Below are 13,985 nucleotides of genomic sequence, written 5' to 3'. Positions count from 1 at the left end.
TCAGCCAGTTCCAAGGCAAGGCAGGGAAGAGGAGAACTAGGCCTCACCAATCACAGCAGGATCAGAGGAGGCACAGAGTCCTAGACGTTGCCCTAAAACACTTCCAGTAAAATCATGGGGAGTTGTGGGTTCCCTGGCTGTAGAGACATACCCACCAAACCCTTCCTTGGGTCTGATTTCGACACAGAGCACAGAAGCCCTGCTGCTGCAAGAGTTCACTCTGAGTGGCCTAATTTGACTTCATTCTGCTTGGGCTTCTGTCCAATTGGCACATATCCTCATAGAAGCTGATCTTAGACACTTTCCCTTTCTAATTGTTTGGCACCCTTGCCTCTGCTGCATGGGATATCATCTCTGAAACTTTATCTTGGGTTTCCCAGGTTTTGTTTGGGAGCTTCGGTTTGCTCTCAAATCTCTCTCCTAAATCACGAACCCCAAAGAGGGTCATGTGAAATACTAAATAGTGGCTAATTCCTTTGAGGCAAATATCAATTATCAAGTGACTTGCTTGCACGTTTCCAGCCATTCTGTGCCTTTCCCCCACCTCCCTCCAAAATGAGTAACTTCAGAAGCAAAAAGGCAAACACAAGGTAACATCACGAATGCCATACAAATGCACCATTTTCTCTTACAGGTTAGACTTTATAGAATGAAATGCCAGGGATCTGATATTTATTATCTGAACGAGGTTTAACATTTGGAGAAATGTGTTCACATAACCTTGGAAAGAAAAGCAAGATGATCCAACAGAGAAGAGGCAGTGGGCAGAAAACACGATGGGCACAATTTTGCTGTGTGTTGGGCAAAGTTAGAAACTGGGTCCTTCTGAGCATAAAGAGCTCCCAGATGAGGTAACAGTTAAATACAAATCAATTTCCAACTCTTCGTGAGCGCCACCACATATCAATTTTAAATATACATGACCACAATATTCATAATGAAGAAATCTTATGTTTTATTTAATACTTTGGCCAGACCAACCCCTTTGAAGGGATCACTAGTTTAGGAAAGAAGAACAACAAACCATTATTCACTTTCCTGCAGGTTTATCATTTTCCTAATTATTTCTATTGGTCCTGCTTTATTCTTTCTGCAAGTTAAGGGGTAGGGGAGTGTTTCTTTATTAGATCAGCAATGTCTGGTTCTTATCCAAATATTCCACCTAATAAGGACGTAGGTTCTCATGGATTGGACAACCACTCTGCAACATTCCTGAGAATTGAATAATATAATAATCTTGAAAGTCAGCAGAGTGGATTATCCACTTTTTTTTTTTCTGGACTTGAACTTGTGACCTTAACAGTAGCACTGCAAAAAAGCAAATGTGCTAAGCACTTTGCCAGAGTAACCTTCCATGTAGACTTTTCATCTTAAATACACACAACTGAAAACAACTACAATTTTTGGAAAATTATGTACAAACCCAATACTTCTTTTGATTACATATAAATACAAATTAGCTATCTTTCCTAAAAAGTGGTTATAATAGTAAATAAATACAAAATAAATCTGACCATTATACTTCATGTGCTGGGGTTGAACCCATATAAAATGTACAACTAAATACATTTTAAAATCTTTAAGGAATAATTCTCTGATTAAAATATTTGTTTTCCCAACTTCTTTTTGTAGATATAAATATATTTTCAAAATAACTGTGTTTTTTTTTTCTCCATTCCATTCCATAAATAAAGTCTTCATTGGGAAATATTAAAGTGTCAACTTGGTTTTTTTTTTTTTTTTTTTTTTTTTGCTTTTTTCTTAAAATGTGTGTGTGTGTGTGTGTGTGTGTATTTATTTCATTTTGCTGTGCTAACGACACCCACAACCCTCCACAACCATGTCCTGATAGTTCTTTAATACGACCTTTTCATTTTCATCAAGGTACAACATGGAGATAGCACTGAGTTCCGTCGGTACACAGCACGCCTTGGGAATCTTAGAATTAACGGAGTTGACCAACGTCTGAACAATGGCGTGATTAGTGGAGTTCAGGTGATCTGCCAGCGGAAAAGGGCATTCCCCATGGCAATAAAAGGCGTGGTACCCCGGGGGGGCTACAATCCAGTCATTCCACCCCACGTCACTGAAGTCCACATACAAAGGGTGTCTCTTACAGCTGGACTTAAGGCGTTTGCGCTGTTTGTGTTTTGCTTGGCGCTTTTCTCTTTTGTGGAGGGGGTGTCCTTTCCCATCGTGGCCAAACGTTACTAGCAGTGGCCTGATCTGTGACCAGCTGTGCTCATCTTGGTGCAAAGACCTGCTAATCCTGACGTGTCTCTTGGAGACACCTTGGTTCTCCTCCAAGTGGGTCACTTCCACTACAAATCCGTGGTTGGTGAGCCCCTGCGCCGTCCACCTCATCACAGCAGGGGTGACATCAAAGCTCTCCCACCTGCTTGCGTTCTGATTCACCAACCTGGTGTCCAAAAGTCTGGTCACGGGGAACTTCAAGTTGGCTGCTGCAGGTTTTATAATCTCATAAATATTAATGCGGTGATGGAAACTGCTGTTGTTTTCCAAAGTTTCCTGCATCTGTTCCCGAAAAACCTGAAGTTCTGCTGAGGTGATAAACTCGTCAGTCGGGATAGAAGTTAAATTAAAGAAGAATCTCCGGGTTGTTTTCCCACTCATTTCTGGCAGTTCTTCCAAATATTCTAATTTGACATAAAAACAGGTGGAAAAAAATCATTCAGTAAAGTACATAATGACAATCTGATGATCTGTGAGAATTTTTTAAGCCTCACTTCAGGGTTTGATTTAACCCACGTAAAAGTTTGCAACCAGAAAATAACTTCCACTTTAGATAAAAAGGAAGGCTCCCTTTTCTGTACATCTATGTCAACATGCACACCATGAAGCAAAACTTCACAATTCATTTTTTTTTCTCATTATGACATTTTTAATCCAATGCATGAATACTGCTTCCAGGTGGCTATAATAATGGGGGAAACACTGAAGCATTTCTTTGGAAGTCACAGACTTTAGGGAAAAAAAAAAAAGTCAGCACTATAGTTAGTAGAGGTCTAATGAGTGAGGATTTGAGGAAATTATTGCATTTCTTAAAAAGAAAAAGGCTTTAATGTCAATCCCTTAAACGGTATTCTAAAACATTACTCTGCAATTTAGATGATTTACAAATCTCGATATACAGATTTCAGTTTCCTAATTAAAGAGTCTGAAACTCAACATCAACGATGACATTTTGCAAAGCACACCCTACTATTTTACTCCAAGTCCAGAGACAAAGGCATTTACAGGGATCGACTTCTTTGGAACCGTAAGGGTGGTACTAAGACACCGTAGTAATTAAGGCCAGACAATTTCAAGAGAAGGAACTTTGTAACTGTTGTCTGTTCTCTCACCTCCTTATGACCTCAAAAACCCAATCTCATGGTTGATACTTTTCGAAGAAAATAATCTTTAATTCCTTTGTCCTTAAAAAAATAATAAACCTATTAAAAACATGCACCTACCAAATAGACACAAAAACAAAAACAAAAAAAAAAAGGAAAATTTATAAAAAATACCATCATAAGATTCAGGACATAAGGGATAATCTCATCCTACTACAGAATAAACATTCTATATCTAGTGTCACTTCAAAATAGCCATTTAAGTGAGCTATGCATAAAAGCTCTTGCTGATTTAAGATTCCTGAATTTAAATTTTAAGAAGTACTGCTTTCCAAGCAAACAATAAAATATAACAGCACCTTGCATGCTTTAGTCTGCAAATCATCAAAGGTACACATTATCATTAAATTGGCAGTAAACAGCAATAGAATTTGAGACATTTGGGTTTATTCTAGTTTTACCACATCCTGTCCTTTCATTGTCAAAAAACTTAACCTGCTTCATTCAGGATCCAACCTAAGTGCTAACAAAATCTGTTGACCATATTATTATCATAAATGGAAACTATATTGATCAATTTTATGGTTGTATTTCCCCTACATCAAGCAGCTGTAAGTTGTTCAGAAAATGTAGGTATCTTAGCAAAGGAGAATCACATCAGATCACTCAAACTCAAAGGTTCTACTTGTGTAAAACTTCGTCAAAGCACCAGTCATCGCTGCAAGCTAAGTGGAAGGGCAGTTCAAGAAGGACAGTTTACACCAAATTATGGAGTAATGCTTTAAGGAGATGCTTCTCAAACTTCAATCTTCACACAAAACACCTAAGACACCTTAAGTCTTCAAATGCAGATTCTGATTCGGTGGGCCTGGGGTGGGACCTGAGAGGTGGGACCTGCATTTCTAGTAAGTTCCAAGGTGAGGCCAGTGCTAGGAGCTCATGGATTGCCCTTACAGGGCAAACCTTAAAGGGTGAAGGTTTTAAAGGATGCTTTTCACATTGAAATGGTAAATTCCAGGAGCATATTTTAAAGTGATTCTTGGTCAAATAATACAAAAATGAGAAGAAACAGTAGTGTTGGCCAAGGAATAAGAGGTGAGTCCACGCGTGGGCAGCGGAAAGATCTTCCAAAGTTCATCTACTTGGGATGTGGAGACTATCAGGCCAAGAAGTAAACCCTCCATGGTCCCCTCATGTCTGCTAAGCTACACCTCTTGGGAATACTTTTTGGGAGCTATTCACACTCTAAGCTGATGGTACTTTAGGCCAAGCACTATTTTTATTTTTTGTTTAATTTTGTTTTATTTAAATTCAATTAATTAACATACAGTCTATTATTAGCTTCAGAGGTAGAGGTCAGTGATTCATCATTGCATACAACATGCAGTGCTCATTCCATCACGTGCCCTCCTTAATGCCCATCACCAGTAACCCCACCCCCACGACCTCCCCTCCAGCAACCCTCAGTTTGTTTCCTAGAGTTAAGAGTCTCTCGTGGTTTGTCTCACTCTGATTTTGTCTTAATTTATTTTTAAAATAACTCTCTGACCAATCAGAGCAGGGCTCTCCTCGGTGGCTCCAACAAGTATCAAGGATTGTGTTTAGCTCCTTCTTTCCTTCCCTCCCTGTGATCCAGGGGCCCTCCTAATGTTTCCACTGAAGGTATTCTTTTAGCTGAGAAGCCAACAGATACCAAAGAAAAAAGGAGTGACATAAAAATCAGTGGTCTCCCCCAGAGGTAATGACATAAAGCCAGATCTGGCTTGAACTGATTTCTCTGATACCATCACACCTAAGAACACTCTCTTTTATTTTAAAGAGGGGGGGAAGAAAGGCCAATTATCCAGGGCCTTTGCTGAACAGTTGTATTAATAAGGTGCCGGGGTGGGGGCGGGGAGGCATGGAATAAGGTACCCAGAGAAATCACAACTGCAACAAAAACTCTGATTCCAAATCCATAAATGAGAGAGAAGTTATGAGCACATATAGACATGAGCACACACAGACACATACACAGCCAGAGGATAACAAAGAGACACTCGCCCAGACCAGCATGAAACACAGGTAGAATCAGTAAAGATGGGTATAAAGGAGGTGTACAATAGAATAACCCTCCAGGGGTGCCTGGGTAGCTCAGTGGGTTAAAGCCTCTGCCTTTGGCTCAGGTCATCATCCCAGAGTCCTGGGATCGAGTCCCGCATCGGGCTCTCTGCTCAGCGGGGAGCATGCTTCCTCCTCTCTCTCTCTCTCTGCCTCTCTGCCTGCTTGTGATCTCTGTCAAATAAATTAAAAAAAAAAACAAAACCCTCCAGAAGATAAATATAAGACTGACATGAATCATATAAAATTGCCACTGTTTGACTAGATTTGACATGTTAAAAAAATAGCAATTTCATGTACTTCGAAATCTCACTGTAAGTTAAGTAGCAGGGAGGATACTCACTTAGTAAGTAACTTAACAAAGGCAAGAGCTCCACTGTCAAATAGCAAGTAACATGACGACTTTTCCCTGAATTCCCAGCTTCATTAAGAGCCAGGAGATGGAACCAGAAGATGGGGGAAATCAGAGGGAGAGACAAACCATGAGACTGTAGACTCTGAGAGACAAACTGAGGGTTTTGGTGGGGGGGAGGGTGAGCCTGGTGGTGGGTATTAAGGAGGGCACGTATTGCATGGAGCACTGGGTGTGGTACACAAACAATGCATTTTGGAACACTGAAAAAAATTAAAAAAAAAAAAAAGAACCTCTATTTGCCCTTAATACAAAGGACTCTGGTGATGGCCCTGTGGATGCAGGTCACAGAGGTAAGTCAGAAAACTCCAAATCCAGTAAGAAACAGCTCAAGTTTGGGGCACCTACCACCACTTCCTTTGATCTGCAAGGACTGAATTTCTTCTTAAGGGTAGAAAAATCAAAACCTATTTGAAATAAAGTAAAGAAAAAAAAAAAGCTGCACATCATTACACCACACCTGGGGATTCTAAAAATATAGAGCATTTACCTAAGTAGATGATGTATGTTTTTTTAGAGGCTTATATAGTTATCAGTTCTCTGTAAGTAACGCTTGTTGAAAAAGCTGAACTTGTAAAGGGATTTGTGTATTCCAGCCCATTTTAGACCTGGGTTCTTGAACCTCTAAGTTCTTATCCAAAAAGATGGAGCTATGGCTGCAGAAACGGGGGGAAGTAAAGAAAAATATGGCAGCAGTGACATCTGACCTCTCCTCCAAAAGGGAAGTTCTAACAATCATCTATACTCTGTCAATTATCCATCTACATCCAAGTAATACAAAAGAGGAGTCTGAATTCCCTCAACCACCCTGGGTTCACTCTGGCCTCCTCTTCCCTAGATAAGTGGGGCAACCGGACATAAGAGAAAGAAGTCATCAGGATAATGCCTCTGGCGTGCTGGAGACTTCTTTGTGCCCGGTCTGGCACTAAGATCGTTACAGGAATCATCTCACAACAAACAGATTAGGGAGGGAGTCTTATCTCCATTTTGGAAATGAAATTCTTGGGAGCTCAGAGAGGTTATGTGACTTTCCTAAGGTCACAGAGCTAATAAATGAAGAGCAGAGCTATGAACTTGAGTCTACTGCAGTTCTGAAGTTTCTGGCCACTAGGAGCCACTACCTGACACAGGGGAGGAGTCAAAAACTCAAGCAAGGGGCACCTGGGTGGCTCTGTTAAAGTGCCTGCCTTCAGCTCAGGTCATGATCTCCAAGTCCTGGGATCCAGCCTCACTCAGGGCTTCCTGCTCAGGGCAGGGAGTCGGCTTATCCCTCTCCCTCTCCTTCTCCCTCTGCCCCTGCACCTGCCCCCACTCATGTGCATGCTCTCTCTCTCTGTCTCTCAAACAAAATCTTAAACTCAAGCAAATGTCAAAAACAATTGGGGTACATTTATATTTGCTACAGTAATAACCACAGGGTAAGTTCTTTCCCAACCAAAGGGACAGAAATATACTATCACCCAAGTACAGGGGAGAGAAGATACAACTAAAGAATAGTTGTATCTTTACTACTCTTTAGGGCCCCTGGGACATGAAAATCTTGTCTGAAACCACTGATACCTTGCAGCTGCCTTTTTGTCCTCAAGAATGGTGAGTTTTAACAGAAAAGGGAATTCTCATTATGTTTTGAGAATTTTGCAACACTCTGGCCCTAAAGCATCCATGAAAACAACAACGAAAACTGGGAGGGATGCTATAGCAAATCAGTAAGACTGGAAATCACTGCCCTGAAATGAATTGAAATTGAGAATAAGAAACAATATTTTCTAGGATATAAAATAATGGCTAGAAAATTAATATTATCAAGGAGAAAAAATATATAAAATAAGAAGTTTAAAAGGAAACTGTTTAAAAAAAAAAAAAAGACAACAAAAGATATGGCAACTAAAGGAAAAGTACGGTCATCCTCACAAACCCTGATCTGCCCACCCTTAACTCCAACACCTTTGGAATGACTATGTGCCCTCTTACTGTCCTTTGACTACTTAGTGAAATACATAAAGGACAAATCTAAAAAAAAAGACAAAATAGCTCAATGAGAAGGATACAGAGGAACCACCAAAAGAGTGGAGGGCAGAAAATATTAGTCCAAAAACAATCGTTGGGCACCAAAGCCTCAACCTCCAAAGACTTCCAAAGAGAATGCCTGTTTTACTTTGACGGGGCTCTTCTTAAGTACACTGACTACCTGGGGATACTAGGGAAGCCCATTAGGCACGTATTGCACTGGGGGGTGTGTATAACCAAATCCTCTGCATACACTGTCAGTTTGTGATACAAGTTCTCTCTCTTAGGGCAGCAACTGCTTCTTGAACTCTCCGGTTAATACAGATATTTTCATGATAATTACATTTGTGGGAAAAGAGTTAATCTCTATTCAAGAGCTTTAGTCATGGAGGCAAATAATTCCATTGTTTCATGCAAAAAGAAGACTGTGTCCTTCAGAGTCTGGAGAGCAAGCACATGGTCCTTCCATATTCCACTTAGGCCTTTCCACAGGAAAGCATAAAGACTTTTTGCAGGGTCAATCAAGTCAACCAGTTTCGATGTGTTTTTAACTACAGCAAAGCACAGAACACTCTTCCTCATTGCAGAAGTGATTTTTCTGTCCTCCGTGGCAGTGGAGAAAGGTCTGTGGGGCCAAAGAACTTTTTAATGATTGAGAAAAGAAAACTATTGCAGCACGTGGGTCCTCCTGAGTGAAAAGGATTATATACAGAGGACTAGGCAAAGCTGAATAGGAGAAATGACAACTGATAATTTTGTTTCAGCTCGCCTACCATGTGGTCCCATTACCTCCACACAGCGGTGGATATCTGATAACCATGATATCTCTGGTCTTGCCATTTCACCAAATCACCCAGCTCCCACCCACAAATAAAACCAACAGGTAGTTCTTGGAATCAGGCCCTTAGTCCTCCACCAAACAAATGCCCATTAAGGTTGTATGAGCCACGTTCTGCTCTTAAAGCCAGCTGCCCTAATCACATGGTTGATTAAAAGATTTTTAGTGCCATGCATGGTACAAGGATGTTTATAAAAACCTCCTGGGTTCCACAAAAATGAAATGGTCTTTGAAAAATGTGTTATGTGGCCTAACAATCATGTACTAGTCATAACAACAGAAGAAATGGATTTGATGAAATTTGAAGGAAAAATTACCTGGCTTTTCTCTATCATGTAACTGCATTAAGATGGGACATTCCTCTTCAGTTGATTTTAAGCAGGTTGATAACTTCTGTACTGTTTTGCACAAACATGTACATTTTTAAAGTGATAAATTCTGATTTATAAACTCAAGCATGCTATTTAAGTTAAAATAACACTCAAATAATTTGTAGCCCATTTAGTTTTGATCAAGCCCCTTCTAGAGGAAGGAGAAATCCACAAACTTCACTGAAGGAATACTCCTGCAACTGAATGTTTTAGGTGTCAAATGACTTAAATGTTCCTTCTTTTAGGTTAGAAGAGACACACAGTACCTTCCTGGTCTAAAAAAAAAAAAAGAGTGGTTCCAGGCTAATTTTCCAGGAGAGGTGACTGAAATAGCTACTCTCACTACTTTCCTATGCAGAAAAAAACCATTCTAATCAACATCAGCTGGGAATGATAAGGGGCATCTATAACCATCCCAAGGTTATGTTGACAGAACATTCAGGAGTGAAAGCAATACTATATATGACAAGAGACAACTTCTGGCTTTAGTCAGTGAATCCTGAAGGAGTAAAATGGTATCTTACACCCTTTCTCATGGAGCTCTACTGCAAAAAGCACCTCACTTGGAACTGTGCTGGAAAATGACCGGTTATGATAAACAGATTATCAATTCAGTGTCCCCCTTACAGTGTACGCCTGCTTTGATGTAGTAGTACCTTTTGTTATGCAACCTGCCTTTGGGACTTCTTCGCAATATCCAGAGCTATTCTCACAAAAAGTGTAGTCATCCTTCACACTGGGAGAAAATGCCTGGCTGCAACATTTCTTATTTGTACATATCAGAGCATAGATTTCTACTTGAAATTTACCACCTCAAGGCAAGAAAAGGGGAACTTTACTTCCAACTGCCCAGTAACCTACAAGTGGCTACTCTGTGACATACAGCTTTGGATCTTTCTCTTGAACTTGATGAAACCCATGTTCTATTTGCAATGTATTAAGCCAAAGGGGAATTTAAAAGTATAGAAAAAAGAACTAGTGTAGAACATATTTTTGACTAACTGATCCAAGAACTTGGGTACAACATGTCAACAGCTCCTCTCAAACATTTCAAATTCACTAAATGCTTTTCTGATGAAACAAGCAGAAATATCCTACCTTTGGAAAACCACATCCACTATCATAAAGGGGGGAAAAAAATCCACATTTCAGTGCACATTTAAAAAAAAAAAAAAACAACAGGCAGCTGCTGCAAAAGCTTTTATCTGAAGGCTTGCCTTGTCTCTACTAGGGAGTCCATCTCAGATTTAAGCACAAAACAAGAAAGTCATTGTGGAAACAATAAGATTGATTGTGGAATTGATCTCCCACGGGGATTAGATAGGGATTTGCAATCTTCCAAACCAGGCCCAGATCAACTGAAAATTAGAAAGATTTTGGGGCCCAGGCTTTGATTTTTCAATAGTATCTCTGAAAATTCTGCCCTTGGCTGTGTCTAGCCTGAAACCCCAGCTTAAGCAGGAGAAGCAGACTTACAGGGCTTCCAAACAGGAAAAGAGATCCCCATCTGCCCCCCTTCTTTTCATTCTTCCCCTACGAAATTCTTGCACGTTTAACTGACTAGGGGCAGCCTCTTGCCCTCATCTTCCCCATCACTTGATTTCTTTCCAGTTCCTGGAGGAGGAGTCGCTCCTCTGGCTGCAAGCCAAGAAAAGGGTGCGGATTTACCAAAGGGGAATCCCGGGTTCCCGCGCCACACAGGCAGTGCGTTAAAGCCAGGTTCGGAAAGGCAAGAATGGAAACGTCTGCGGCGGCGCCCTGGCCAAGCTGCCTTTCCAGGGATGCCAACCGTCAGCTCACGGTGGGGAGCTTTTGGAGGTGGCTCTCCGCCCGCATCTCCGCCCCCACTCTCGGCTCCACGCCTCACCTTCGTGGTGGAAGCTGCGCACGGTGTTGGCGAGGCTGGCTGCCCTCTCCAGCCGGTGGTCTGGGGCGGGTGCGCCTGGCTGACCCGAGTGCCGGCGGTACAGGTCCAGCATGTAGGGGGGCACCACCGCGTCCCTACTGGGGGTCGGTCTCCGCTTCAGGCCGAACATGCTGAGCAGCCGCAACTCGAACTCGCTCAGGACTTCGTCCGAGGGCTGGGAAGACGAGCGGCCAGTGGATGCCGCGAACTTCCTCCGGCCCAGCTCGGGAATGAGACCGGCCGCGCCGCCCAGGAGGACCTGGGGAAGCAGCAACGCTAGAAGACAGCGGGTCCCGGCCACCATGGTCGACCTGCGGACAGGACCGACGTGAGTCACCGCGTTCCCCGCCCAACCCTCTCCCCTCCCGCCCCCGCGTCCCCGGGCTCCCGCTCAGTCCGTTGCCTCCTCCTCCAGGGTGCCCACCTGGTTTGCAAAACTCGCGGAGATACTTGAAAGGGGCTGAAGCTCGAACGTTTGGGAGAACGGAAAACTCCTAGTTCCCGAGCCCGAAGGCTTTTCCCCTTCCATCTCACTCTCATCCACCTGATACGATTTACACACACACACACACACACACACACACACACCACCAGCGTCAAGACTGTCACCTTTTTTTCTGTGACACTCGCGCTGACAGCCTGTGCAGGGAACCTGGGGAAACCACCACCGCTTGGTCTGACACCTCTCCGTTCCCTAAACAAACCCCAAACACATTGCCCAGCGCTCGCTTGCATATAAACACGCACGAATGGTGCATGTGACTTCCTTACAGGCACTGTATAGAACTTCCTGATACACACACACACACACACACACACACACAGAGTCTATAACTTCCAGATCCAGTAAACTCAAGGCCACAACTTTCGAAGCCACTTGCAACTTGTGGCCCACGTCTCTAACCTCAGAGGTGTCAGGACAGGCCACTCCGACCCCGAACTACCCCCTCCCACCCAAGCAGTCAAGATACACATGTATAATCCTCGAACTAGTATCTATTAGTTCACGTGTCAACAGAAGATGGTACTGAAGTACTGCCCCGCTCTCATTCCTGGAAACAAACACCGAGAACACCAACTTCTAGTTTTTTTCCTAAATGGGACTTGGCTCTGAGTGGAGAGCAGGTCTTCCTGAGAAACTTGAAGAAGGGAGAAAGATGACCGTGGCAGGGCGTAAGGGTTGGCAACTAACGGGTGAAATCCAGGGGCCACCCTCTCGAAGGGATTTCTGTGACTTTTTTTTTTTTTTTTAATCATCTAAGTGTTAACAGCCCTAATAAAATACTGAAGAGAGGAAAGGGAGGAGGGGCGGAAGAGTGCGAACCAGGAGGGCTAGGCTGACGGTCGCCGGGGGCGGTCGAATGGGGGCATCCCCGCAGGGGCTCGGCTGCACGTGGACCTGGAGGGGGTCTGTTTACGTCCGGCCAGGCCCGGCCCCAGGACCGGCTAGGCGGCAGCGGCCGCCCAGGCCCCGCTCCCAACCCCCAAGTCCCAGCCCGGGGCCCACGTCCTCTACCTTTAGGAGACCGCAGACCGTCTAAGAAGCACGCGGGGACACGTCCATTGAAAGAGCCTCCACATGGAAAAAGCTCTGGTCGAAGGACCTGGTTCAGGGACCGGGTTCCCTTCCTTCGCCGCCTCCTCCACCCGGGTGCCGGCGGGGCAGTCCTTCTCCTCACGCAGGGAACGGCGTCTCGGGGTCGGGCCCAGCGGACGAGTGGAGGGACGCGGGGTCCGGAGGCGGCGAGGCTGGATCCGCTGGGGCAAAGGCACCGGCGCGAAGTGGGGAGCGCAAGCTATTCTCCCTGCGAGTTCAAGAAGTCTCCAGCCAAGTGCTGACACACAACAACAGCGAGCAGGGGGAGGAGTACGAGGCAGGGAAGAGAAGGGAGAGAGGAAAAGCTGGTGCTGTCGTTGTCCTTAGGAACCAGCGCCCGCGGGACGCGTGGCCCCGCGCGGAGCCGGCTGCGGCACTCGGGGGGCGAGGGTCGGGCGCTCCGCGCTAGCTCCGCCGCGGCCCATGGCTCGGGGCAGCCATCCTGGGAGACGCCGGGTCCGGGCAAGGGCGCAGCGGCGATCTCGGTGCCGGGCGAGTTGCCCCCCCGCATCACTCTGCCTTACTCCAGCGCACCCCCATTAGCGCTCGCCAGCTGAAACCCCCGCGGCTCCGGCGCTCCGGCGTCCTCGGGCGCATTCTCCGGCGAGTCGAGCCGAGTCCCGGGCCGCTGAGGCGGGTGGCCGCGCTCTTCCCTCGCCCTTCTAGCCCCCGGGCCAAGCTGCGATGCGGTTTGTGGCCAGCCTGGGGTCCGCTCACACGTCGACCGGCGCGTCGCAGGCCCCCGCGCTCCGGCAGTAGGTGATCCGCATCGCGGCGCTCGGGCTCGGTTCCCGGCTCCCCCGCGCTCTGCGCGCGGGTGCTGGGCTCTGGCGCGGCCCGGGCAGCCGAGGCCACGGCGCAGTGGCGCGCACGGCCGGGCTCTCCAGCCCGCGCGAAGTCTGCAGCGCGCTGGTGCCTCGGAGCCCCCAGTAATCCGCGAGGCGCTCGCCGCAAAGTCGTCCGCGTCGGCGGCGGAGCCTGTGGCGGCTGATGTCCGGCGGCGGCTGCCAATCCCCGGCGGGGTGTGGAAAGCGGAGCGGCAGGCGCAGCGCAAGCCGGGCGCAGCGCGGCGGGGCGAGGACTCCGGCGGCGACGGCGGCGGCGGCGGCGCCGTGGCGCGGCGCTCGCGGCTTTTAAAGGGGACGCAGTCACCCTCTCCGCGGAGGCCGAACACCTCCCCCTCGGTGGCGCGGCTCGCCGGGGATCCCCGAGCGGGCGGGAGCGGCGCGCAGGGGTGTGGACGGCGCGCCGGGGCAGCCGCGGCGGGGTGGGGCCGAGGGCGGGGACGCGTGGCCGCCGAGGGGGGCGCTCGCGCATCCAGCCCCTGCTCTCAAAGGGGAGAGCTAGTGGAGCACCGGACCCTCACTGGGACTGAGGGGGCGAAGTTCGGAACAAACA

General features: G+C 46.2%; 1 protein-coding gene across 1 annotated transcript; it reads right to left on the bottom strand.

The window, feature by feature from the left end:
* Nucleotides 1-655: 655 nt before the first annotated feature.
* BMP2 (bone morphogenetic protein 2) lies at nucleotides 656-12,639 on the bottom strand. Its single transcript, XM_032859161.1, has 3 exons — nucleotides 12,507-12,639; nucleotides 10,952-11,301; nucleotides 656-2,657 (listed from the first exon to the last, which is right to left on the bottom strand). The coding sequence occupies exons 2-3, from the start codon at nucleotides 11,292-11,294 to the stop codon at nucleotides 1,813-1,815; spliced, it is 1,188 nt and encodes a 395-aa protein (XP_032715052.1). The 5' UTR covers nucleotides 11,295-11,301; nucleotides 12,507-12,639; the 3' UTR covers nucleotides 656-1,812.
* Between the last annotated feature and the right edge of the window lie 1,346 nt (nucleotides 12,640-13,985).

The sequence above is a fragment of the Lontra canadensis genome, unplaced genomic scaffold (genome assembly GCF_010015895.1).
Source record: "Lontra canadensis isolate GAN:19392208 unplaced genomic scaffold, GSC_riverotter_1.0 scaffold16, whole genome shotgun sequence".
Lineage (NCBI taxonomy): Eukaryota > Metazoa > Chordata > Mammalia > Carnivora > Mustelidae > Lontra > Lontra canadensis.
Note: the sequence above shows the minus strand (reverse complement) of the source record. Positions and strands in the feature narration are given on the sequence as shown.

Coding starts and splice junctions, on each gene's coding strand:
- BMP2 (XM_032859161.1), bottom strand. CDS start 11,294: ATGGTGGCCGGGACCCGCTGTCTTCTAGCGTTGCTGCTTCCCCAGGTC. Junction 2,658..10,951: donor GCGCAGCTTCCACCACGAAG/GTGAGGCGTGGA, acceptor ATGTCAAATTAG/AATATTTGGAAGAACTGCCA.